The sequence below is a fragment of the Neolamprologus brichardi genome, chromosome 17 (genome assembly GCF_056152115.1).
Source record: "Neolamprologus brichardi isolate AB-2024 chromosome 17, ASM5615211v1, whole genome shotgun sequence".
Lineage (NCBI taxonomy): Eukaryota > Metazoa > Chordata > Actinopteri > Cichliformes > Cichlidae > Neolamprologus > Neolamprologus brichardi.
Genome location: NC_142120.1, coordinates 12,064,373 through 12,091,236, shown reverse-complemented (window position 1 = coordinate 12,091,236; position 26,864 = coordinate 12,064,373). Strand labels below are relative to the sequence as shown.

At 41.4% G+C, this 26,864-nt stretch overlaps 3 protein-coding genes across 7 annotated transcripts in view; 2 read left to right on the top strand and 1 right to left on the bottom strand.

Annotated features, from left to right (window-relative positions):
• The window catches only part of atp2b1a (ATPase plasma membrane Ca2+ transporting 1a), a 39,617-nt gene extending 29,591 nt beyond the window's left edge, over positions 1 to 10,026 (top strand). For 2 of the 5 annotated variants that reach the window (XM_087830722.1, XM_087830723.1), the window contains exons 18-22: positions 11 to 222; positions 337 to 444; positions 2,081 to 2,269; positions 2,909 to 2,998; positions 6,806 to 10,026. In XM_087830722.1, coding sequence (XP_087686848.1) covers positions 11 to 222; positions 337 to 444; positions 2,081 to 2,269; positions 2,909 to 2,998; positions 6,806 to 7,198 — 992 coding nt within the window. In that variant the 3' untranslated portion in view covers positions 7,199 to 10,026. Of the gene's footprint in view, positions 1 to 10; positions 223 to 336; positions 445 to 2,080; positions 2,270 to 2,908; positions 3,090 to 4,302; positions 6,619 to 6,805 lie in introns of those variants that run through there. The other 3 variants (XM_087830726.1, XM_087830724.1, XM_006780725.3) reach the window with 3 other exon arrangements.
• Positions 10,027 to 12,272: 2,246 nt separating this feature from the next.
• Positions 12,273 to 16,721, top strand: mest (mesoderm specific transcript). The gene is made up of 12 exons (XM_006780722.3): positions 12,273 to 12,472; positions 12,772 to 12,960; positions 13,038 to 13,117; positions 13,223 to 13,300; positions 13,394 to 13,530; positions 13,624 to 13,682; positions 14,728 to 14,768; positions 14,905 to 14,975; positions 15,079 to 15,180; positions 15,257 to 15,333; positions 15,651 to 15,714; positions 16,163 to 16,721. The coding sequence occupies exons 2-12, from the start codon at positions 12,807 to 12,809 to the stop codon at positions 16,278 to 16,280; spliced, it is 981 nt and encodes a 326-aa protein (XP_006780785.2). The 5' UTR covers positions 12,273 to 12,472; positions 12,772 to 12,806; the 3' UTR covers positions 16,281 to 16,721.
• A 40-nt stretch (positions 16,722 to 16,761) lies between these two features.
• On the bottom strand, positions 16,762 to 24,900 carry copg2 (COPI coat complex subunit gamma 2). The gene is made up of 24 exons (XM_006780721.3): positions 24,687 to 24,900; positions 24,065 to 24,117; positions 23,876 to 23,956; positions 23,710 to 23,781; positions 23,541 to 23,620; positions 23,159 to 23,234; positions 22,949 to 23,041; positions 22,712 to 22,798; positions 22,412 to 22,569; positions 22,177 to 22,310; positions 22,022 to 22,089; positions 21,651 to 21,839; positions 20,386 to 20,481; positions 19,972 to 20,215; positions 19,725 to 19,800; positions 19,506 to 19,609; positions 19,282 to 19,407; positions 19,118 to 19,186; positions 18,811 to 18,992; positions 18,584 to 18,713; positions 18,402 to 18,499; positions 17,906 to 18,044; positions 17,694 to 17,792; positions 16,762 to 17,119 (listed from the first exon to the last, which is right to left on the bottom strand). Exons 1-24 carry the CDS (start codon positions 24,898 to 24,900, stop codon positions 16,989 to 16,991), a joined length of 2,799 nt encoding a protein of 932 aa, XP_006780784.3. The 3' UTR covers positions 16,762 to 16,988.
• Between the last annotated feature and the right edge of the window lie 1,964 nt (positions 24,901 to 26,864).

Genomic DNA, 26,864 nt, shown 5'->3' with positions numbered 1-26,864 from the left:
CCCTCTGTAGGAGAGAAATTGTTGGACATTGACAGTGGCAGGAATGCACCCCTCCATGCCCCACCCTCAGAACACTACACCATTGTCTTCAATACCTTTGTAATGATGCAGCTTTTCAATGAGATCAATGCCCGTAAGATCCACGGTGAAAGGAATGTCTTTGAAGGCATCTTCAACAACCCAATCTTCTGTAGTATTGTCTTGGGTACCTTTATTATTCAGGTACAGTAGACTAAGACTTATCTGAAGCATCAGTCTGCACAGGTGAAATCTGAGGTTTTATGCTTTGATTAAGTCTCCCTCTCTTGCTCCTTTTTTATTTAATTTTTTTCATAGATTGTTATTGTGCAGTTTGGAGGGAAGCCATTCAGCTGCGTGGCTCTGACGGTTGACCAGTGGCTGTGGTGTACTTTCTTAGGCTTCGGCTCTCTTCTGTGGGGACAGGTATGAAAGTACAGCTGAGCTTTACCTTTTGTTGGCAAGGTACAGAAATGCGGTATTACACTGCCCCCATGTGTCAGCTCTAATCTAGTGGGTACAGGGTGTTGTCAGAGACCTGTAAGAGTACATTATGTCCTGCTGCTGTGAAGAGATTAGTAATTAGTAGTTGATTGATTTTTTTTTTTTTTTTTTTTTTTGGGGGGGGGTAGCTACCACAAACACATGTGGTCATCAAAGTTATTCAATTTTGTTATTTTAATTTGACCTTTAAGGGGATTATTAAAGATATTTCTTTTGTAGTTGTTTCAATTTACAAATTTTCTACATTATTTAAATGTAGTAGAATATTAGTAGTTCAATGGTACATGTTTTAAAATTTAAATATTATACATTTTGAGTTCTTTGCCTTTTATACTTGAGTTGAAAAATATAGTTGTTGGGTTTTTTTTGTTTTTTTTCTTCTAAGGATTGAAGGATGAGATCGCTCACTGCAGTTTATAGTAATGACTGAAGGTTCATAATGAATGTTTAATGTTGTTCTGTTTCACATCTATCCTGATCAGCACTTATATTAATATCACTTTTGCCAGCTGGTGTCACCAGCTTTACATAAATGGGACTACACCAAGTCCTATAAAAGCACATAGCTGAGAGTTGAGGAACTGAATTGAACAAGTACCAAGATTGTTGGTTCCAAAGCAGCGATTGCTCTGTTCTTTTCCTTAAAGGCCAGTCGGTCCCCTAAATAGACGCTGACAACACGTGTTCACACACCTGTTGGTGCATAGAGTTCAGCAGTCTTCAATTCTAGGCTGCGTGACACAGTCGACTGGGATCTTTTGGCACATCAGTAGATTCTTAATGCACCCTCAGTATCTTAAAAGCTGAAGACTCAGAGAATTACATATTTTTGAAAATACACATTTAGGAGAAACCCTTAGTGTTACCAGGCTGTACAGTTACAGTTAATATGGGAAACATTACCGTAAGCTTATTTTGGCTGCTGTCTTTTTAATAAGGAGTTGCCATACTGGATGGATCCATTTTTACACCAGATGGGTTTGTGTCTCCTCCCAGTGTTTTGTATATTAGCCAAACAGTGTGGAACCCTCATACTGGATTGTATTCCCACAGACCAGAGCAATGGTTAATGTCCAGAGCAATGTCGGGGGTTTTGTTTTTGTTTTGTTTTGTTTTGTTTTGTTGTTGTTGTTGTTGTTTGGTTTGGGTTTTTTTGTTGTTGTTTTTTTTGGGGGGGGGATGTTGTCTGATAACTTCTAATTATGACATTGTGTGATATAAAATCACCAGACTTGTGTCTGACTCATCTGCATTCCACTTAGTGATCTTTGTGGCTAGTACTTGAGGAGTAAAGTTTCTGTCTTCTTGTTAAATTGACTGAACAGCATCTGCATGTGATCACGTGCAAGGATCCCCCTGTTCATCAGCAGTGGGGGGGGCTTGGAGCCCAAGAGCAAACCGCATGTTATTGAACTGGCCATCAAATTTTCATGGTCACTGTCTGCTTAATGTCGGCGATGAACTTAATCATGGCTTGTTCTGCCATGATAAACTGCACGGGGGACTAAAACTTCATCAGGAGTCACGGTTGCTCACTTGTATCCTCATTGTCTTCCAGGTTATTTCTTCAATACCCACCAGCCGCTTAAAATTCTTGAAAACAGCAGGCCATGGCACCCAAAAAGAGGAGATCCCAGATGAAGAGTTGGAGGAGCTGGAGGACATGGATGAGATCGACCATGCTGAACGGGAGCTTCGTCGAGGCCAGATCCTGTGGTTCCGAGGCCTCAATCGCATCCAAACTCAGGTGACAAGTCTCCGCAGTTTCACGTGCAGCACTCACCACCACACCCCAACACCAAGGGAATCAAAAGCCATAAACCCTTTAACTCTCTACTGCTCTTCCAGCTTAAAATCTATTTTGTTCTTTCTCTTGGCATTCCTAAAGAATGGCTTGTGCCCTAAAAAAAAGCCTTTCTCTAATTTTTCTGTTCTGCTTCTGAGCTAAAGCAGGGTCCTATGCCTATGTTTTTGTTTTTTATTTGACTCAGTCTGACTCTATCTGCTAAAACTAGTTTGAAGGTACTGATGAGAAGCAAGTGAATTGGATTGGATGGGCAGCACGATAGAACAGCTGAATGTTCAAAGAGTATTGGCATGGCTATAGCTGGAAGTATGGAAGGAATCTGCAGAGAAAAGAGTGAAAGTGAGGTCAGATTTTTGGAGTAAGAGCTCCCTCCGATCAGTGCCTTTAAACCCAACCGTCCCCCTTTTTCCTCTCTTTTAATTATAATGTCTAAATCCAATTTCAAAGTGCCATTTTTTTCTTATGGTTACTGGTGCCTTTTCTTTATTTTTCTCTCTTTTCTCTCTCTCTCCTCTGGCTGTGTTGTGTTTTTATTTCCTCTGGGCTTTTTCTCCTGTCATGCTGTCTGATTCTTTGCAGATGGATGTAGTGAGTGCGTTCCAGAGTGGAACTTCCTTTCAGGGGGCTCTAAGGCGGCAGGCCTCCAACTCCAGCCAACAACAGCACGATGTAACCAATGTTTCTAGCCCTACACATGTAGCCTTTTCTACTACTACCACTTCTGCCACTGCCGCCAACACCGCTTCTGCCACTGTGGGGTGTGAGTGCGTGTTCTCCTCTAGTGCATGAGACTTTTATTTCTTCTTCTAACATCTTCCTTCTCCACTCTTCTTCTCACCTAACGTTGACACTTTTACTCTCTCATGCTTCTCCTAATGTTCTCCCCTGTATTCTTTAAAAAAGACCTCAAAACCACATCTTCCATATTGCTTTGATAACACTGCTCTATATATATGTACCTTGTAACCAGGTCGCTTCTACTGTCAAGGTGTTATCTCTGTGTCATCATGTTTTCTGTTCTGCTTCTGCTTTGGTCTCAGAAATGAACAAGGTTTACTGTTATTTCGGGGGGGTGATGTGTATTTACTATGATTTAAAAAAAACAAAACAAAAAACAAGTTATATTCTGGGTTGACAGTCTCCAGGTTTGTCTGCAGCTGCCTCAGTCTGCCTTGTGCCTCTGTAGCACTCATGGGTCTTTGTCGCAGCTCTCTAGTCCCTAGCTAGGTAAATGTTTTGAGTATATGCCCATGATCACGGTCTAAAAGAGTAGACACGAACTGAATGTCAGTGGTGAAAATAAGACCTTGGCTTTTCCAGAACAAGAAATGGTTTGCCGCAATAGCATCAAGTGGTAATAAGCTGTAATTTACTGGTGTCTTTGGATGCACTGCCTTTTAACATCACGCTATTCATCCGCTCACATAGGAAGGTCACTGTGCCGAGACTGGATTTGGTCATTTGATGGTGGTGTTTCCAGACTCCTTCCTTTCGACCCTGTGCCTGCTGACAGTGACACTTTGTTTTGTTTTTCTCTTTCAGAGTTTAAAGACAGACCACCTGACGAGCAGTGAATTTTAAATGTTTTACAGATGTCACAAAAAGAGTAAAATGGAATAAATGACTGTGCTCTTGAATGTAAACTTGTGGGATTTTTCTCAGGCACATCAACAGCAGAACCGATGTTGTTTTTGCCTCTGCAATATTGACAAATCATGCAGTGCTGCAGCAACATTTAGTTCTATTTTAGGTGCGACTTCTTCAGATCTCTGGACCTGACACTTATGGGTGTTTGTGGGCATGGATTCTTCATTATTAACCTAATATTTTCCTTTCAGGTTTCCTTAAAATATTTGGACAATTTTCTGTGTGTGAAAGCTTGTTTGTTGGCAAAATGTGTCCAAAGGGCAGGTTGCTGCCAAAATGACCTAAAAACAATGAATACCACTGACTCCCCACGTATTCTTCTTTAGATTCTGTGAAATGTGTCATGGGCTATACTCAAAGGTTTACTACCATTGAACACAAGGTAGCACCGCGCTCTGCATGGGTTCAAAGTCTCTGGTCTCGTTTGTGAGTTTTCTCTCTTTGTGCTGTTTTTGACATGTATACCAGCTTGTAGACATGCTTGGCTGCTGCAGCTTTCTTTCTTTTTGTTTTTGTTTTTTTAAACTCCACAAGCATAAGCTATAACTGACCACCCCTCTTTTTGTCTTTCTGTCTCTCTCCTCTTTCTGCCTCTCATTCGCAGCCTTTACTTTGTCTCACTCTCTCTTTCTGTCTCTCTTCCACTCCTTTCTTTTCTCACTCTCTTTGTCTCCATCTGTCCTTTTCTCCAGCTGTCCTTACTTTTTGATCAGCATGCCCAACAACAGTAATTTCTTGTGTCCAGCTTCTATCCCTTATTTTCTCTTTTGGTGTGTTCTTGTAGAAAGAACACCATTCCCCTCATTTCATTTATTTATTTATTTTGGTTCCCTTTTGCATTTTAATTAATCAGACACAGGCCTCTACCAAGTGTTTTGTGAAATACTAATACAAAAAAACACATTGCATCAAGTTTGACACTGGTTTGTACTCTCCCTGAGATATTGACCGATTTCCTGAGGTTGCTTTTTAATTACTCTTAAGACTAGTTTCAAGTTTTGTCTCCAACAGATTTAGGTTTTCTGTCTCTCAGAAAGTCTTTAATATTCAACCAGCATTCGATTTTCACATTTCACACATTTGATCAGTCCAGCCCATCAGATTGCAATTGAAAGCCTTTTATGGAACAGTGATGGCTTGAAGCGTTATATTTTCATTCGCTCCTTCTGTACCAAATAGGGCATAAAGATTAAATCACTGTGCAATTGCGAAATAAAATGCAGTACTTCATATGGCAGCTTGGAGGCTGGTTCAAAAAGCAAGTGAATGCACATAGTTTATGAACAATCCCCAATTTTAGGGAAGAAATAAACATGTTAATAAGCTGGTACAAAGACCAGATCAGATTTGAACTGTTCTCCCTGTCACAGTAACTGTACGAGGCTGTTTACCATTGTAAGGCTGGTTTGAGTGGGCTTTATGCATTACCCAGACAATATCAAAGTTATTGGCTTGGCTGACACCAAAATCTGCGTTTGTGCAGTTAGCTCAAAGTCTTTCTGTGAGTGGAATTTATTAGCACCAATTAACAGGCATCTGATCTGTGCAATGCATCCACACAGTCTGTAGATGGTGCTGATGTAGCTGGGTTTGTTTAGCTTATACCGTGCCACTTCACCCACTCCTCCTTTCCTTACTTCTGACTTCACAAAACAAGATTTGATCCCAAACAAAGCTCCAAAATGCAGCTCCCATCAAGTGCATACAACTGTCCAAATTCATTAGCTTAATTCCATTGTACCTGTTACTATGGTACAGCTACTATGGTCAATAAGTGTGTATAAAGTGCATACAGAAGTACACGCAGTATTTACACAATACTTGTTGCTGGAAGTGGGAAATGTATTCCCTGGATTCCCTTATCTTTCCTCCTTTGTGCAGAGCTGCACATATGGGACTCAAGGGTTCTGAGTCACCAGGCAATTAGCATTGTAGCAGGAGGATAGTAGAGTGCAACATTAAACACAGGCACCCACACAGGCCACAGCAGCCACCGGATATAACAACTTTCCTGATGGAAACTCTGAAACAGTACTCCTTATGTACAGTCTGTGCATACATCTGTCTTTGGGATTTAAAGCAATATCTCTGGAACGCTTCAAATTAAAATGCCTGCAATACCAATAATAACAGGTGTAAGTTCTGGAGCGGTGAGTTGTATAGCTTACAGCATTGCTGTTTACATGTCACTGTCCCTCCTGGGCTTCTAGAGGATGAACAGCAATCCAAATGACGCTTGGATACAGTACACCACCTGGAAGGTTTTCCTATAAACTGTCATTAATCTGCACTTTTGCAGCAATTCACAGCTGCTTACACTAAAAACCCACTTTTCTTGCAGCGTAGAAAGTTGAGACCATTATTTACATTTTCTCGTGTACTGAATTGGCGATATTAATCTTTAGTGTTCACTTAGTAAGAGTTTTATTTATTATACATTTTCATTTTTAGTCTTTGGGTATTTTTATATTCACTGAGAGACAGAAATGAAAGAATATTGGCTGCTCCTGTTTATACATTAAAATACAACTAGAACCGTAGATGATGGTTGGAGACAACTATTCATTACCAGATTAGTATAAAACTTTACTACTAGAAATAACAGCACACCTGCACGTTTCTCTGAGAGTCCCCCCCCCCCTCCCCCCCTCACAGATTTCTGGTTTTGAAGCACCTAAAAACTCACCTATTCTGGCCCAGTAAAACCTAAATCCGTGGTTTTTATCTGTGGTGTTTTCCAGGTTTTAAAATAGAACGGCGCACTCTTATCACTACCGAATGTGACTAAATACACCTTTTCTGCTCCCTGTCCCTTCTCCTTCCCTCCAGATCCGAGTGGTGAAGGCATTCCGCAGCTCCATCTCCCTCTATGAGGGGTTGGAGAAGCCAGAGTCGCGATCATCCATCCACAACTTTATGACCCACCCCGAATTTCGGATAGAGGACTCTGAGCCCCATATCCCCCTCATAGATGACACAGACGCGGAGGACGATGCTCCCACCAAGCGCAATTCGGCCAGCCCGCGCAACGCTACCCCCACACCGCCCTCACCCACACCTTCGCCTGCCACCACCGTTGCCCCCACCACGCCAGTCTCTCCCTCCCCGAACCAGAACAATAACGCTGTGGAGAGCAGTAACCACCTCCTCCCCGAGGGCCCCAAGTCAGGAACCCCCTCAGCCCCAGGGAGCCCACTACACAGCCTGGAGACCTCGCTTTGATCTGACCCAGCTCCACACGTCACCACCTCTTTTCTACCCGCCACCAAGGAGCTCAACTCAGACAAATCGAATGGACACTAGGAGCGTCGAGACGAAGGGCTAGATGGAGAGCGGCGTCTTGTGTGAGCTTGGCTTGGGTTGGACTTAAAGAACAGCAAACATTCAGAGGAATGTACGGCTTGGTGTGGATTCTTTGGTCTTCTTTTATTTTTGGTTATTATTATCCCACTGCAACACAAGGACTCTGTCTTCACCCCTCCCTCCTTGGTAACACTTGTTTTTCTCGGTAACAAGGGGTGACTATAAACTAAGATTGAAAGTGACCTGTTTTTATTATTATATTATATTTTAATTGAGAAAGGGAGGTGCTCCTCCTGGCTTGAAGATCGTCTGTAAGAATTATGAACGAACCTTTAGCTTCTCTTTTATCTGAATGGTGTTGTATATTTATCTCTTTGGCCCTTGCTCATTTTGAAACTTATTTCTGCTCCATCGGCTGTTAATATTTTGAGTTATTTATGTTTTTGGAGGGAAAAAAAGCAGGTCTGTTTACAAAGTTTGTAGATACTTTTTTTCTGTTTGTAGGCAAAGAGCTTCCTGATGTATGATGCAGAAAACTGGGACAGATTAAGAAACGAATGAGAGGATTATTTCAGATACTGCTGTATTTTCAGGAAAAAAAGGGGTGTTTCTATTGAAACTTAACTATTTTTGCCTGCAAGTTTTATTTGTTATATATTTGTAGATAAATATAGAACCTTCTAGCCAAACCGATAAACACTAAGGCTTGTATAGAAAAAAGAGGTCCATCTGACGAGGTGTTTTCACAGGAGACGGGACGGGAAAGATAATTAAGGCCTCTAGTCCGCTAACATCGCTATAAATATTTAACTTCTTCCATTTCTTCGCTAGTTTTCATGTGCACAAAACCTTCTGGAGTTCTGGATTCTCTTTTTCAGTCATTATGTTGTGTTCAGGAATTTCCACATGTTGAAAGGTTCAGTTATTTAAAGGGAGTTTGAAAATAATCCCAGGCCCTTATTTATCTTGCCGAAAGCTGGGAGGAGGAAACAAAGTCTTACCTCAGAGTCAGAAACAAGGTCCTTTATGAAGCCGCTTAAGCGTAAAGTAGGAGTTCTTTTTTTCAATTTGGAACCATAAAATGAAAATCTCTTCTTTTAGCTGGTATGTTGCACTCCAAAGCATAGATTAATTTGACGAAGGGCTTGTGGGTGCGTTAACGCTGAAACATGTTCTGCCAAAAGCACCAAAATGACTTTAATCAACTTTTTTTTATCTTTTTTTTATGACCGCTGCAGTTCAAACTAGCGCTGTATTATCTACTGAACGAGTGTGTCTATTTCTCAGTAAGACCTTCACATAGGCTAAACGTCAGTGTGCCTTGGCTTCAGTAATAATTTAGACAATCTTGGTCCCATCATTTATCGCCTTCAGGAGACTCCTTATGGGGGGAGAGAAAAAAAAAGACCTCCACAGCTAAAAGCAGGACCAAAGTCATCCTCCATCTAACATGTGGGGACAGCAGAGACTGATTTCCTCCCTCTGGATGCTTGATAAATACGGACACTGGTCTTTTTCTTTCTTTTTTTTTTTTTCCCTAAATGGTGCATTTTATTTATATTTTTGAATTTTCTCAGCCCCCCTCCCCGCCAATGTAGAATACTGACATTTGTTTACTCAGGCATAGAAAAAGTATTTAATTTAAATGAGCGGGGAAAACCCCTTTTTGCTTCAGAGCTTGTGTATTTAGCAAAAACATCTTCATCTTTGGTCAAAAACAAAGTGAACCATTTTTCATATTTCATTCTCTTTACGCTTTAGGTAAATATTAATTTTATTCCTCTGACTATTTCTGGTTTGTTGGCATTTTAAAAAATTTAAATCCACCAACAACCACCACCCTATTCAGAAGACTCCTTTAAACCATTATTAATAACAAGCGTTGCTGCGTTTGGTTTGTTTGTAAAACTATTTTTGACACCTGATGTACTGGAAGCGCTAAAGAATTCGACATTTGTGCATTTTTCAAGAATAAAAGCCGAGGCATACACTGGTATCTATCTGCACAGGGTACTTATTTCATAACGTTCCTTTGGGGGAAAAGAATTTTGATACAAATCGTAATAAAATTGTACCTTTGTATTTTTATGGCAATGCTGATGATACCTTTCATCGTACCTAACAAATTTTGGATGATTTGACACCAATCGTGTTCTATGGGGAACGGGGGTTTTGGCCACTAAAATGTTTTGGGATTTTTTTTATTTATTTATTTTTTTTGTTCTGGAAGATTCATCTCAGGGTGCAAATGATGTGAAAGAGAACAGGCCTCTTTAGTTTGCATTTTAGAACACGCTTAAATGTTTGGGATGGTGCTTGCCAACCACACACACGGGATAAACTCGGGCAGCGGGCTGCAGATTTTTCCTGCAGCCGTCTGGCCGGCTTCACCTGAAGGGCCGCGGACAGGGAAGTGGAAGGTGGAAATGTAAAGTCATAAATGGTTTGTTTTCCTTGTTTTACAGACGACAAAATAGCAGCTAGGATCGAGAGTGAGAAATTGGAAAAAAGCGAGAGGAATCCATGTGAGGAGTTTGTTCTGTAGCTTCTTCCTGTAATGGGAATGAATGTTTTTTTCCATCTGTTTTATGGATTATTATTTTTTTATCTTTTAACATTTGGAAATAAAAGTACTTCATGTCTGTTTTATCTTGAGCATTTTAAATGGATATCGTGATTGGATTTACATTTGAAACTTGTCGAGTAATGTGTATGGTTTTTAAAAATAAAAAATGTATTTAGCCTAACTGCAGGGCCATGTTTGTCATTTATCATGCAGTGTTTCCCCATTTTGCAGTTCTCAAATGTGGACTGCGCTGTATTGAAAACCATCATCCCTACAGGAATTGAAGGAAAACACTTTGTAGAAGGTCTGGTTTTCATCTAGTTGATTTTTCTCATAATAAGACTGTATTTTTTTATTCCTGCACCATTGCCAAATGTCAGAGTGGCCAATGCATTAAACACACTCGGCGCCTCTCCAGTTATGTCTTCCTAGCACTGACTGGGACCACCTTTTTTCCTATAGAGCTGCCTACTTCATGGCAGGAAATTTCCTCAGAGATTTCCTCCATATTGACATGACAGCATCTCAAAGTTGCTGCACATCAATGACTCCAATCTCTTCTTTCAGCACATCCCAAAGGTGCTCTGCTACACTGAGATGTGGTGATTGCTGAGGCCATGTCAGTACATTGTACTCATTTTTATGTTCAAGAAACCAGGTTGAGATTATTTTAAGGTTTGTGACACAGTGTGTTATCCTGTTCCAATCAGCCATCAGAAGATGGGAACATTGTGGTCATAAAGGGATAGACATGCCCGGCAACACTACTCAGGTAAGGTGTTTAAGGTGCCCTTAAATGATGCTCAGTTGATACTAAAGAGGCGAGGAGTTTGCCAATAAAACGTACACTGCAGCATTACGTCACAACCACCACAAGCCTGAACTGGCAAGGCAGGGTGGATCCATGCTTTCATGTTTATGCCAAGATCATTCAAAGCTTTTCCGGTGTGGTCATCTGCTGCTGTAGCCCATCTACTTCAAGGTTCAACATGTTGGGCATTCAGAGATGCTTGCTGTTGCCTTCCTATCAGCTAGTGAATTGCCACTCACTGGATATTTTCTCTTTTTCACATCAATCTGTAAATCCTACAAGGTTGTTTTAATGAGCAACTGAACAGCTGTACCTAACAAAGTGACCATTGAATGTTTTGCCTTAGCCACCATTGTCTTAATAAACAAATTCCGTTGCTTTGTTTTGTTTTTGGACAGATTTTCAGACTACAAGTGTTCATAATTGAAAAGTCACTCTGGCTTAACTTGGTAAGAGCTGTGTCTCTTATTTTGAGTGTTTTCTTCAAATAACTGTTGTGTTTGTGGACAATGACAATAACGGGCTGTGATGAGTGGAATTTTTCGCAACAGTTGGAGACTATATTATTTAAATTAATTGCGGTAATCGAGTCCTGTTTGATAGTTGGTTTGTTTATCTGGCAAATTCAGAGATGAAGTGTATTGTGAGTACTGTGAGCAGTGTACAATGGCAGCTTTGTGAAAAAATGTTTGGAGACAGCTCTCTCTGCTCCAACAATGCCAGGCCTGACCTTTCTTTGCTGAAGTAAAGAACTAAAGAGTATGGTTTAGTTATATATATATCTCCATATCTCCAGGGACTGCAAATAGAAATGAGCTAATAGTTAAATCTGGTACAGTGCATCTTTGCTGTTAGGAGACAAAACACGGTCCTCTGAAATGGAAAATATAAAAACTATGGGTGCCCGAAGAGGTTTTTGTCTTCCCCTCTCCTTTAAAAAACGACTTTTATTTTTGCCAATGAATGACTGACTGATAGAATGATTGTAAATCAATACTGATTTTTAGGAGATGCATTTCTCTTAAAAAAGGTTTAACAGATGCACCAAAGGGACCCTTTTATGCATATATCCACATCCAGTACACAGAACATGACATGCACTTAAAAAATGTTTGACATACATTCATTTTATATGTAAAATATTATATTAAAATACAATATGCCGAAGCAAATATTTCAATATGATAAAAACACATAAAGAAGGAGAAGTGAAAAATAAAATTATTAATAGATTAAAATACCTAAATATGTCAAAAGAAAACGTTTTTTATTTAAAAATTAAATAAAATCAACAATGATAATAATAACAAGATTATTATTTTATTATTATTATCATTATTATTATGGGATTAACTAAATCCTCAATATAATAATAAAATAATTTCACTTTCTTTTATATATAAAATCAATGTAAAAGACAAAAAGAAAACAGTCTTGCCGGATCAAATGTCACATTTTTAAGATATTTTTCAGTCAATGAATGTAGTCAGAAACGATAAAATGCTGTTGCACATCCAGACCAGCAGGTGGCACTGTGCTTCTCTCCCGCAGTCTAGTGTCAGCCCATCAAAGATCGTGTATAATAACGGCTAAGATGATGATGGCTTACTTAAGTGTTGACTGACAACAACCACAACCAACTAAGCTACTCGCTTCAGTCTCTTTCCTCGTGTACGTAGCGGTAGAGTGAGACCTTAGTGTATTTATTTTAATCTTTGAAAAGTGTCGCCTTATTCCGCTCGGCAGGAATTTCCTCCGCAGTAATGGATCCCAAACACGGGGCGAAGGTCTGCTGAAGACGGGTCACAGTGTTTATGTGAGTACAGCAACCTGCAGCAGCGTCGGTCTCGTAGAAGTAAACCGAGCACAAGCTCAGTCTGGTGGAAGGTTGGAGTTGTAATGACTTATCGATCATTTATAGATAACTGACAGCGGGTTTGTCTCCTTTAATGAGTTGCACAGTGATAGATTACTGTTGCAGTGCAGGCAGGAGGAAGATGTGGCCTTTCCTCCCCCCTTGCATCTGCGACATGACCTGTGTGAACTTGTGCATCGATGCGAATCTTGCAGGTTTCTTATCTAACGTGTTGTTGCTCATGCGTCCATCTCTCACAGGCAGGAATGCGACTCCCCCCACGGCTGAGTTCAAGATGAGAGAGTGGTGGATTCATGTGGGTTTGATCTGCATCCCTCTGGTGGCCGTGTACCTGCACATCCCGCCCCCTCAGCTGTCCCCTGCGCTGCAGAAGTGGCACGGTGCTGGGAAGGTCTTCCACTTCAGAGGCTGGAGAATCTTCTACAGAGGTAACACGTCAGTCTTAGTGCTACCAGAACATGCCAGTCAAGCACAAATATGTCTTTGATCTGTGGTCTCTTCTCAGACTCTCTCGGTGCTTTGGGAAGCTCAGATGTCATCATCCTACTCCATGGCTTCCCCACTTCCAGCTATGACTGGAGCAAGGTGCCCATCTCTCTGCACATGCCCAGTGGATAAACAAATGGTGAACTGTAAGGGTGTGTTTGGGACCCCCACCTATCCTTTCTTTTTCCCCCTCCTCTCATACAGATATGGGATCCGCTCACACAACGATTCCATCGTGTGATTGCGCTGGACTTCCTCGGTTTTGGCTTCAGTGATAAACCGGTGGGTGAAAGCTAGACACAGGAAATCCATCATTATACATCGACTGATTAAAACGTGTCTAACATGTGTTTTTACTGTGCTGTAATGTACCAGCGGCCCCATAAGTACTCCATCTTTGAGCAGGCCAGTGTGGTTGAAGCCCTGGTGGCTCACTTAGGTCTGAGCAACCAGCGAGTGAACCTGCTGTCCCACGACTATGGAGACACCGTGGCCCTGGAGCTGCTGTACAGGTTGGTGGTGTTTTCACGCAGGCTGCCAAAACAGTGTAAACTGATAAACTGCTAACCTGCTGTGGTTTTTCCTCTGTCCTTCTTCCAAACTAGGAGTGATCAAAATCGCACAGGTCGTCTGACTTTAAACAGCCTGTGTCTTTCCAATGGAGGTACAGTGCACTCTGTTATCCTCGGCTTTAGTATAAACAGAAGCTGCAGCTCAGATTTTCTGTTTGTTTTACATAACATTTAAACTGAATATGTTAAGCTTTTTACAAAATCTATCCATTCAATGCTCTTTGTTTATCTGAAGTCGGGTCGCGGTGGCAGCAGACTCCTGAACCATACTTTCCGGTTACTTCTGGAGGATTTCGAGGTGTTCCCAGACCAGATGACATATATAATCTCTCTAATCTTCTAGGTTTACCCCGGGTGTCCTCACAGTCTGTGTGAGTGTCTGTGCCTGGAAAACCTCCAAAGGGAGGTTGCCAGGAGGCATCCATACCAGATGCCCAAACCACATCAGCGGGCTCATTTTGCCACGCGAGAGCAGCGGCTCTACTTCAAGATCCCTCTGGGTATCTGAGCTCCTCAAACTGTCTGCAGAGGAAACTAAGCTATTTGTATTCGTGACCTTACTCTTTTGGTCATTGCTCAGATCAGAAGCCTTGGACGATCTGAGATAGACGGTCCAACACCCACTGAAAACTTGATTTTGTGCCAAGGACGTGGACACAGCCCTCACTTTGGTTATACAAGGACCTGATGGCCCGTAGCAGTGGGTTCAGAACCCCTTACTGTTGCAGTACACCACACAGCTGCCCACAGAGAACCTGGTCCTTACATAATTGACACTGGTGTCTTGTCTTGGTCCCTTTTTCATTGGTGACAGGACCCTGGTTGTTGCAGTGGCCACAAATCCTCTGCAGGGAGCTTTTAGGTAGACCAGCCAAGTTGTTCTCCCTTGGTTTTCCAGCCTTCAATCTGCATCTTCCAGTCCTGGGCAGCATTTATGAGGGGAGCTTCCACCCTTACAGATTGTTTTGCTAGACACTGTCTTGGGTGGTTACGAGGGCAGACGAAAGAGAGCATTGCTGCCAGAATGATCGCCAGTTGATGTAGCTCCTGATATTTGAGCGTTAATAACGCACGTCATTCCAGATGTTGTTCCGACGTGAAAGTCACAAGCGCTGCTGACACTTTTCTTCCTGACAGGATTGTTCCCAGAAACGCACCACCCACGGCTGCTGCAGATGGTGAGTCACGATTGTTTGCTTCATCCTGCTTTTTCCAGCCCATGTTACTAAATAAGCTGAGGAGGATGGAGTGAAATTTAAGGGGAGCTGTCTGAGTGGTAAACTTATTTCTGTCCTTGTTTCTGTCCTCCAAAAGCTTCTGAAGGACTCAAGTTTTCTGGCTCCGATTCTGACGCGCCTCACTAACTTCGTGATCTTTCAAAAAGGGTAAGAGAGCCTGAGCCCTTTAGCACCAGAGTTCGAGCTGGAGCCCTGCATTAGGACATTACATAATTGGATAATGGACTTTGATTTGTTTCCTCACCGGCAGGATAGGAGAGGTGTTCGGCCCATACACGCAGCCCACAGACGCTGAGTTTTGGGACATGTGGACGGGGTTACGCTACAATGATGGCAACTTAGTTTTGGACAGGTGCGTGTGCCTGTTTGGTCTTTTGGCCTTTGTAACCTGCTCGCTCACTTCTAACTTTGCCGCTCTGTCTCCGCAGTATTCTGCAATACATCAACCAGAGACTGAAACACAGAGAGCGCTGGGTGGGAGTGCTCACTTCCACGTATGTCCCACGTAAGTTCCATGTTGCGTCACACATCCCAATGTGTCTGTGTGTGTGTGTTAATAAATCAGAGGGCAGCTTTTGCATGGGCCAAACAATTTCTTAAGGTGTCAGCAGCCTCAGGCAGAGAGCTGCTGATGCTAAGCTGCTTAGTCCATCTGTGATTGGAAGCTCAGTGCGTGTGTGTGGCAATGCAACATCTTGGGAGAAATGACTCTAGCATATGCCTTTTAATTTAATCTCACTCGTCCTGTACCGCTCCTCCATTTCTCAGTGTTCCTCTTTCCATTTTTTTCCCCTCTCTCACTGTCTTCCTTGTGTGTTTCAGTGCACATGATCTACGGACCCCTGGACCCCGTCAACCCCCACCCCCAGTTCATCCGTCTTTACCAGTGAGTGCCCCTTCATCTGTTTCTTTAACCCCCACACCGACAATCCAGATTATCCATAATGCCCCTAAACTGGGGTAGCATTAAATGTGCTGAGTTTCCAAGCTGCTTTGACAGGTAAAAAGCAGAGCACCTAGCAGGTGATCCATCTGGGAATCTCATTTACCTGAGTGCACCTTGCAGTTGGGACTGCGAAAGTTTGCAGGACATTATGTTAAAGAAGGAAGAAAACCATGCGCTGGTGACAGCTTCGGTTGCCTTGAAGGCCGAGGACTCTACGATGGCTCTATTAATGTTTTAGTTTCTCCCCCAAAGGTTAGAAAAATGTGCTAGATTTATTCCCGCATCAGAGCTGAGGATCAGTCACAAATGACTAGCTTTAAAGCTCTGTCTTTGTGTCCTTTGTGGCATGTTTTATTGAAACAGTCCATGTTTTTTTTCATTTTCTCAGGAAGCTGGTCCAGAGGTCAACAGTCACAATTTTGGACGAGCACATCAGTCACTACCCTCAGCTGGAAGATCCCACTGGCTTCTTAAATGCATATTTCAATTTTATTCACTCTTTCTGAAAGGAAACCAAATGCAACTGATTGTAGAACTATCGGATTATGTGTCGTACCAAATTGAAAGACGCACACGTGGTGCAAAGAGCGATCGTGATGATTGTACCCAGATGAAATGCTGCATCGGCCTTGCGATTTAAGCAAAGCTAATTTACCAGCACCAATCCCTGAAATGTTCATTACTACCATGGAAAATGGGAAATACAGGCTAAAAATGATTGTATTTAAATAGGTGGAGGTGACTGAGGGAGCACGGTAATGTTAAGTAATTTGAACTGGTGTTGGGGTGTGTCATCATTGAGTTTATTTGCGGGACACTCTTGATTCCTTCCAGTTTGTGTTGTCTGTCCTGCTGTGATAAATTTTTATATAATTTTCTATTTCTCTCGATGTCAGCAAGTAAATGTCAATTTTTCTTCAAATAAAACTAGTTTTCTAAAAAAAAAATATCTTGATTACCAACTGGAATAAATTAAGCAGCCAGAACTTGGACAGTCATGATTTATTGTAGATTTGACAGATAACAAAACGTGAGGACCAGCAGAAAATATAAAGAAACAGCGAGAGAACACTTTTTAGTTTATACACTAGAAGTAATAAAACATTCATGAAATAGAATTTCAGATCCGTGAAGAACTAAGTGACGTTTCAGGTGGTTGAACAAGGATGAAAGGTCTTCTTGTCGCGTTGGCACAAAGCTGTATGACGACCATTTTAACCCACCGAAGCCAAGATGACATCGACGACGTTCTCGTCTCCGCTACGAACCGTCACCTGCATGGTGACGCCGTCAGCCAGCGCGAGCCGGGCCCGAACCAGCACGTCGTGACCGCCGCGAAACACACCTTTGAGAGTGGGAAAGTTTTTACTCACACCATATACACATATTTACAGTATTTCTGTGAAGGTTCTCAGTCATCCAGGTCATCGTAGTTTAAGGAGCTTGGAAAGAAAAGCGTCTGGACTTCTTTGAGTTGCTTGAAGATGTTTCAGTTCTCATCCGAGAAGCTTCTTCAGTTCTAAGGGTCAAATGGTGGAGAGTCCCAGATTTAAACCCAGTGGGAGTTTCCCCCCAAAGAGGGACAAAGGACCCCCTGATGATCCTCGACCTAGTCACATGAGCCAAGGTGTGAAAGCGGGTGTGGGTCACAATCAGCCAGGGTTTCAGGTGAGCTCATTGTTAAACCAGGCCCCACCCTATCATGTGATTTCCTGAGGCCAGATGGCCCAGGATGTGAGTGGGCGTTAAGGTGTCTGGGAGGGATCTCAAAACTGGATTATAGATGGTGAAGAAGCTTCTCGGATGAGAGGTGAAACGTCTTCAAGCAACTCAAAGAAATTTACAGTATTAATATTTTATAGATCAAGTTGAAGTTAAACTTGCATACAGTTATCAATATCCTGATATCGGACACTCACCAGCAAGGAAGAGGACGTGTGAGTTCTTATTTTCAGGAACTTTGTCGGAGCGCTCACATGGCTGCATTCCCAGGAAGTTGATAATGTTACCCACCGCCTCTGCACACAAAAACACAAAGAAAAGTTTCACGACAGTGGTTTAGGTCAGTTTATCCTATACATGTTAACTAAATAAAGGTTATATTACAAAATTAACTTCTAATTGTCCGTACCATCTAGAGTTCGTACAGATGCCAGGGCAAAAGTTTCTTCCTTCTCAAATTCGTCTCCTACTTCTTCCCACGCTGCTCCGAAATTTGGTTTCAGAACCTTCTGGATGTGGTCTGCAACCGTTACCTCTAGATCCTCCAACTAAAGAAAGTCGCCCAAAACAAAGGAAGAGGTTTAGTTTGATGCTAAAACATGTTAACCGCCAACACTACCCGTCCGCCTTCTCGCACACACCTATGGTATCAATTTCAAAACCCTCGTTCACGATTTTCAGAAAACCTGACCCCTTGACCTTGAGATCGAGGTCACTGAGATTTAAACTTGTCCAAGATTTTTAGTAGATACACCTGTGGTATCGATTTGAAGCTGCCTCATTTTTGCGTTCATGCATTCACAAACTTAGATGTCCACGTCAGGCAGCAGGATAATAAAAATACTCCTGCCTTTTTACAGCTGAAGGGCAAATATAAATAAAGTCACACATTTTCTATTACGTACCACATATTCATCATCATAACCGTCATCGTCAGGCTCTCCTGTGTTGGGGTCGCAGTCCCTCACCAGGTACTTCATAGTGCAGCTGAACGTACAAGACACTGCGAACAGACAGGAAGCATAAATCACCCAAACGTGGCATTTAAGCAGCTTAAACACTTCTGGTGATGTCTGAATGTTCGTACCAGCTGTGGGGTCGTCATCGGGAAGCCGGATCAAAGTGTAACAAGAACCAGGCTGACTGTATGGGAGGCTTGGGGCAGGGACACAGTGTACAACCTCATAGGACTCCGAGGGCTCCATCTGCACCACCACCTAGAAGAAAGAATCAAACATATTCACACGTTTTATATGCTGATGTGTTTAAAAATATTATTAAACTTCAGGTAATTGTGAAACAAAACTGCGGTACCTTCTGCAGCAGCTGGTCGTTTAGAGTGTTCGTGCAGTCGAACTGGAACACCATGTGTCCGGCGAACGTGTGTTTGATGCAGCGCACCACGTATTCAGTCTCAGCCTCCGTCAGCTGCACCGGCTCCGAAGACTTGAACAGCGGGCCGAGACCCTGGAATTCTGGGATGGCCGCAAGTTGTTCTGGCAACGATGTAAACAAAAACTGATGTAAGACGAAGCAGGGATTTTATCAGCTACATCGAAATGACCACAAAGGTGAACGCACATCTCCAATCATCGCAAAACAACAGATGCTGTTCATTTACCCTGATAAATGTCCTGGCGTGATGGGGCCAACTTTTCTGGAAGCTTGCTTGTAGCGACTGGGGCGATTTCTGAGCGGACAAATAAAATTGTTCTTAAAGATCTGATTCCTGAACATGACAGTTTCTCGGTTACTACAAAAAAAAAAAAATCCCTGTGGTCGTACCCGTTTTCTGCTCTGTGATTGGAGCAGTGGCCAGAGGGACTGTCTTCATATCAAAAGGTTTCTCTGAGGGCTCCAAGGTGTACTGGTGGAGGGACTTCTCCAAACCAGGAATGGAAACAGAAAGTCCTGAAACACACATACAAGGAGACTCAGCACATCACCTGCTGAGTGCTTGACAAACTGGCTTGACGGCTCTTTTATTTTGAAAACCAACTGCAATTTACCATTGAAGATGTAGGCAGCATTCAGAGCCTTCTGCTTCTGCTGGAGCACGTTCATGTAAAAAGTAGCTCTGTCGCGCACCTCATCATCACTGTCCATCATACACCTGTGCAAACAGAGCTGTGTTAAAAATTATACCGCACTGACACACAAAGAGTTTATCCACTGTGTACTTTCAAAAGTGCACACACATACACTCAACAAACAAAACCAATGAATACCTCTGCAAAAGAACCAGGACACTTGGCAGCAGATCATCATTCTGAGCTCCAAATTTAGCCAAAGCGCTGACAGCAGCTAAAAGTGGAGCATGACACAAACAAATGTTTTATCTCGTTAGTAAATAGCCTAAAAAAATTGGAAGAAAATTAACTAAAGCTGCCAAAATAAGAAGTATCAGCCTCTGCCTATGGATGTTACAGATCTAAGGTCAAACTTCTGGGGTGCATGCTCTCCTACTCGTCTCACCTGCACGGACAGCCTCGCTCTCCAGCACCACTCGGTTGAAAATAAAGCGAATGTACTTGGAGGGCTGCGGGGTGCGTGGACCCTCTTTGCCCAGCAGGTGCAGGATCTTTGTGGCAAGCACAGTGTGCTCGCAGTCCTCGATAAACTCGCACAGATGGGCCAAGCCCGTCTCTTTGCTCTCAGGGTTCTCCTCGATGATGCTGATGATGCAGTCCACGATGGCCCGCTTGTACTCAAATCCACCCTGCAGGGAGAGAAGAGGTTTACAAAAAATATTATTACAGTGATTCATTGTGGTGTGCAGATTCTATATCTGTTATAAAAAAAAAAGCACACATTTTCTATACCGCATGTCACAAGAAAACTCAAAAAGTCAAATACCAAATGTAGACAATACTCGGTTATATAACTTACATCATCTCTGAGCATGTTGGACAAGAAGTTCATCATGACGCTGTGCTTCCTGGGATACTTCTGACAGAGAGCACTGATGGCCTGCACCACAACCACCTGAAATAAAAACACACATTTAGGGCATCAGAAAATAGAACAAAGGTAATGGGATTTGTTTTTAAGTAGGAGCAAAGCACTAAAACTCATTTTAAAAATTGATCTTTTTTCCCCCAAAAGAAGCTAATATCCGGTTGTAATACCACAATGACACTTTTCATCTACAACCTGCATGTTTTCATGGCTGGTTTCCATAATATTGCGATTTTTTGTGTGGCAATATTATATCGATACAGGGACACCAAATATCGATGTGTTATTTTGGAAAATGCAAATGCAAATTCAGTACTATGATAAAATCAACTGCTTATTTACTCCACCAGATGGTGCTGTTCAGGTTTTTTCTAGTGACCTTCAGCGTCGAGGAAGAAGTTGATAAAGATGGCGATATTGGAAAAATAAATCAACAAAGCACAGCGAAAATTTAACCCAAAGGTATGAGCTTATTTCGGATTTTCTAACCAGGACGAGACAAAGGGCACTGATGGCATTTAAAAGCACCAGACAGCAATAAGCAATAAAGTTTTCTGGAACTGCTACAAACACGAGGGGTCGTCTCATCTGCCACCATCCTGCGACAAAGTTAGCAAGGAATGGCAAAGCTAGCAGAAACAATATATCCCAATATAACTTATATATACTCAGCATATTGCAGTTGTTTAAAATTGCAATAATATTGTATAGTGATTAAGCAATTGAGAAAATATTGTAGAACTTTATGTTCACAGTTCTATGAGCACAGTGGCTCCTTCCACCAGCTAACTGTAAGAAAGTTGTCTTTAAGGATGTGGAGCTAAAGAAGAAAAAACAACAACTATGGAGTCAGAAATATGCAAAACAACTAGCTTTAAGGATAATCTCCCCACTGTCCACCATGCTACATGTATGGACTAGTACTTATATAGTACCTCCCTACTCAGTTCTTACTACTGCAAGTCTCATTTACTCCAACACACACTGATACAGCACTTTCCTCTATCCCTAAGGGGGTTCAGTGTCTTTCCCAAGGACATTTCTATATGCAGACTGGAGGAGTCAGGAATTGCTCCGCAGGCATTCTGATTGGTAGACAACCTGCTCTACCTCATGCACCACAGCTGCTCTGACGCACGTGCATTAAGACTTACTGCTTAATCAAATTTAGAGTATATAAAACAAAAGCGCCTGACCTTGAACTCATCTGAGATCTCTGAGACAAAAGAGGAGATCTGCTTCATGAGCCGATCCACGCTGCTCTCACTGCCAGTCTTGAGAAGAGTGGTGATGGCTAGCGTGGCAATGCTGCGGTTAGAATCGGTGATCAGGTTCTCAAGGTCCAGGTTGCACGCAGTCACGGCTGATGGATGCTTCATGGCCACCTAGTGGACATAAAGGAAATATTAATGTTGTTATACTACATCCAGAGTTATCTTTTCATTTGTAATAGGTCATTTTTATGTTGCTATGATTAAACGACTCATGGCTGTTTATCCATCAGTGTTTGGTATTTAAACCTTAAAAAACAAGCCATATTTTGGAGGAAGGGAGTGTGCAGCTGTACCTTATTGAGGGTCCTGACAGCAGCGTATCTTAGTGCAGCTTTAGGAGAGCTGCAGAAGAGCTGCAACACTGCAGGAAGACATACATTTAAAATGAGATTGATGCAGTAAGACAAAAATTACTTAGTTATGAATAATATGTGAGTAAACTAGTAACCTGACACAGCAGGGGCCAGCTCCCTGGCAGTGCAGTTGGGCATATGGACAATAGCAGAAGCAGCCTCATACACCACCATCTCATTCTTGTTCCTCAGGCAGCTCTCGATGAAGTCAAACAAGGGGCTGTCATGACTGTAAACACGAGGATGAAACCCATGTCAACATGACATCAAGACTGAAATTTAGTATGCCCACATATCTTTTGTGTATCAAGCTACTGCTGGTCTACTCACCCTCCCTCTGTCTCGTCCAGCAGTTTACTTGCAATCCGGATGAGCATGCAGTAGGCAAAGGGAGACTTGAGACCAGACTTGGTGAACTTGTTGAGCATCTTGGTCACAGCGAGGCGGTCATTCTTCCTGAGGTGATACAACAGGCCCAGGGCGTGGTACTAGAGAACAGTATAGAAATAAGCAGCCACTTTAAACTAATTTCTATTCAGGAATAATATTCATTATTCTCAATATTAACCAAATGAAGCAAACCACACTAGAAAGCATTAATTCTGTAGTTTTTCTCCTGTTCCTACCCACCTGGACCATGATGTTGTCACTGGAAGCAGCCTCCTGGGCTTCATTCACCCAGCGCTTCACCACATCATAGCTCATCTTCACCATGTGCTGAAGAATTGAAGTGGAAAGAACATTATAGTCCACCATGAAGGAAGTGAATAACAAACCTTTAATTGTGTAGAAATATCAGAAAAATCTCAAAAAAGATTTTTTCTGAGAATAACACTGAAAGAAAAAAAAAATGAGCCCAATTCATACCAGCGAGGAGACCAAAGCTGAACTGGACACACTGGGAACCTTGTCAACAATAGCCTGCTTCATGTATCTCTCAATAGCCTGCAGCATGGTCGTCTGTGGGGAAGACCGAAAAATTAAAAGATGCTTCAGTTTCTTACCTTAAAAACAAGACATTGATAAGAAAAGACAAAAGCAATTTCCTCTTCTGAACAGAAATTAAGCAGCACTCACATCTGTAATCCTGCAGAGAGCTCTAATGGCAGGTCCTCTGTATACATCCTCCTTCCCAGTCATGTCTTTGGTCAAGCTATAAAATACCAGACAAGAAATAAATAAAGACACTACAATGCCAAAAGAAAGTACACTATTGCAAAAATCATAATTTTAATCATAATTTTCTTTGCAAACAACTTCAAAATATTGTTCTCATCAGACTTTATACCATCAAATATTCCATTTTGCTAGTAATAATGGTTAAGAGGTACACTGCTAGTACAACTATAAAACTGGTGTGCAAATACTTTTTGCTTATTTTTACTCTTCTGTTTTATTTGATATTTAAGAAATCAGTATGTACATAAATGTATACATAAAAGCCATTTAATGAACAAACCTGCTAGTGACAATGATGACATCCTCAGAGATGTTGGCCATCTCTTTGATAGTTAGATAGCACATCCTCCTCAAAGTTTGCTAGAAGAGAAATAGCATAAACCTGAATTAATTAAAAAGAAATACTTAGCCAGTTAATTAGAGATCAAATGAATACGGGGACCTCTTACATCATTGGACTGAAAGAGCCTGGTCATTGCAAAGAAAGCCTCAGTGGCCTCTGTGGTCCCAAAATGCTCTCCCTGTGTGAACAAAAATATGAGAATGAGAGAAGATGATGTCATGAACTCAAAGCCATACAGACAGCATAGTTTGTCTACCTTTTTTTTTTTTTACCTGGTTGAGGAGATAGATAATCTTGGTGAGAATGTGGAGGCATCTTCTTGGATTAATGGGAGTCTCGTTGAAGATGCGAGCCTGTGAACAAAAAACACACTTTTTATTTCAGTACACCGAATATTCTTTTCTTTGGTCTGTTTTTTTCTTTGTTTATTGAAGAACAACAGCACTGATCTTAGGCTTTACCTCCTGCAAGACCGCACTCTTCTCCAGGTGCTGGAAAGGGTTTGAGCCACTTCCTAATGAGTTGAAATAGTTGTGTTAGAAAAATAATCCATTAAAACTTTACTGAACCTTATTCAAAGCAAACATATATATGAAGGGGGTAGAGAAGAAATGGTCAATGAGAAACCAATAAGAGAATCAATCCTGCTTTATATTAATTTGATCTTCTTATTAGCGTATGTTAGCTTCTGGATATCTGCAAATATCCAAACAGTCTTCCTTAACGTCAACAGAAACTGGTACAACTTCCATTCATATAAGTTGGACTTGGGAGAGAAATGACAACATCCAGCTGACGATGCTAATACAGTCGGCTAACGCTGAACTAAAGAAAACCGATGTTTTAGTAGCTGTGTATTTAAATGAAACGTCAACTCAGTTTTTGACACTCTCTTTAAACCATTATTTTAATCATACGTTTGTTTGCAAACCACATTTATCGCTCAATCGCCCTGACAGGTAGCGTAGGTTTACCTAGCTAGTGAGCTAACAGGCTAGCACCGCTTTAGCTTCCACAACATAAAGTCCAATCAAGACTATTCAAAGTTAACAACCGTTTAAAATTACAATTCTGCAGTCTTACCAGACTCCTCGTCTTTCTTATCAAATTTTTTAATCATTTTGAAAGCGCGAAGCTGACAGATGAGGCCAAAAGCAGCTCTCAATCTCGCAACAGATGAGAAGCTACTTCCACGTAGCCGAAGTGAAAACTGACGTCCGGTGGCAACGTCCACGTCGACGGAAACTACGTCAGAATATTTCCGCGTAATGAGCGGCAGGGGGCGCTTCTGACACATCTTGACGGTTACTCGAATTAAAAAGTCCCACGAAAACAATAACCCATGCATAATAATCCTTGTCCCAACCAAATTGCATTTAATGTATAATAATAAAAAAATAAGGTATAAACAACTTGACACAACTTGTAGACCAAAGGCCCTTTTTCAGTCCTTTTTCACATTTTGTATTTTCACAGTCTTTTCTAAGTAGATTGAGTGAGTTACTCTAACCAATGCAACCCTATAGCTATATTACCTAAAGAAAATAAATTAATTTCAAAATTGCCTTCCCCTATTTACACAACTACATCTACCATGAACTTTCACAAGGGTTTGATCTCCTACCTTCGTAATAGTTTGATTATTATATAAATAGTGTAGTTGGGCAAAGATTTGAAAAATGAATATAGTACTAATATTACAAAAAAAAAAAAAACAACAAAAATAAATACATTTATTAAAAAAATGTGACTATTGAAACGTCAGGCAAGGTAGTTTTCAAAAGTTGCTTGAATTGATATATATTAAGTATGAAGGTGACTAATTTATTCAACAGTATTTTTAGCTACTAGAGTATTGGTAACAGGGCTGAACCAGCTACAGCACAGAACAACTAAAATATGTCATGAAAAGTTTACCTTTGCTGCCTGAGCTGAATAAACACAGCAAACACAAGCTCCATGAAGATCAATCTCAAGCTAAGCAGTTACAAACATATATCATAATCAGAATGTGACGATGAGGTGCTACTTCTGCAGGTGTCTCAAGTGTCACAGTATAAATAAAAACAAACAAAGTTATTCACGTGGTAAACCAAGTTCTAATTTTAGTATGAAGTAGTCAAGAATTTAGAAGAAGGTGCTGAGGTGTATCACAGTAGTCATATTTGATTTAGGAGGGTAATTGCACTTGGATAAAAAGGTGTTTTTTAATGTGTTTGTCCTTGTGTTAATTAACACGTAGTGTCTACCAGAGGGCAACAGGTCAAAGAGCAAGTGTCCAGCGTGAGAACTGTCTTTTACTGATTTTTCAGGTTCTTGGGTGGTATCTTACGTTTCCTATGCACGGTCAGGTATATTTTGTGCTGTTTATTAGCATCTGGACATAACTGCTGTAGAGCATCATGCATACCACACTGTTCCACAGTACACCAGGATGCTTCTATAGTGGAGCGATAGAAGGTCACCACCACTTTCTAATCTACACAGGTCTTCTTCAGCGAGCTCGGGAAATGAAGGCACCACTGACCCTCCTTAACTGTAGTGTTGACAGACCAATAGGGGTCGCCACGGCAGATCATGTACCTTTCCTTCTCCATGTTCACCTTTACTACATCTTCTTCTCTGCGGTCTCCGTGGCATCACTACTTGTACGCTTTGCATCTTCACTGTCACACCTGTCTCCTTCTCATTCACACACGTGTCCTGTTTTTTCTCTCTCTCTCTTTAGGCTACCGCCCGTCACAAACTAGAATGTAGCTTTCATAAATGACCACAAGAGGGCGACATTATTCTTTGTAAAGAATGCTTTTCTGAGGCAGGTGAATTCAAAATCCAGATATGCCAATTTCTTGTTTGTTTTCTGACACACGTATTGCCCAGCCACATTATTATTATCCATCACTGCTTATTGCAATCTCCCAACTTCAAAATCCTGTCTATTTATAAATAGAAGACATAAAAGAATAGAAAGGTAGGGTGCCCTCTTGTGGTAAAGGCAAGCAATAGCAACACTAATTAAAGTTTATACCTTGAAAGTCTGTCCCTTAAGCATATGTTTGCACTGTAATGTACTACTTGCTGACAATATGAAGTGAGACATGAATATATCTATGATGAGACAAATTTGGGTGATACAGTGTTTTCATGAAGGTGTGTGAGTCGGGCTTTAACTTTGTGAACAATGAAGTAATGAAAAGATATATAATATAAATATATAAATATATAATGAATCTCAGTGATATAATTATATCATATAAAGAG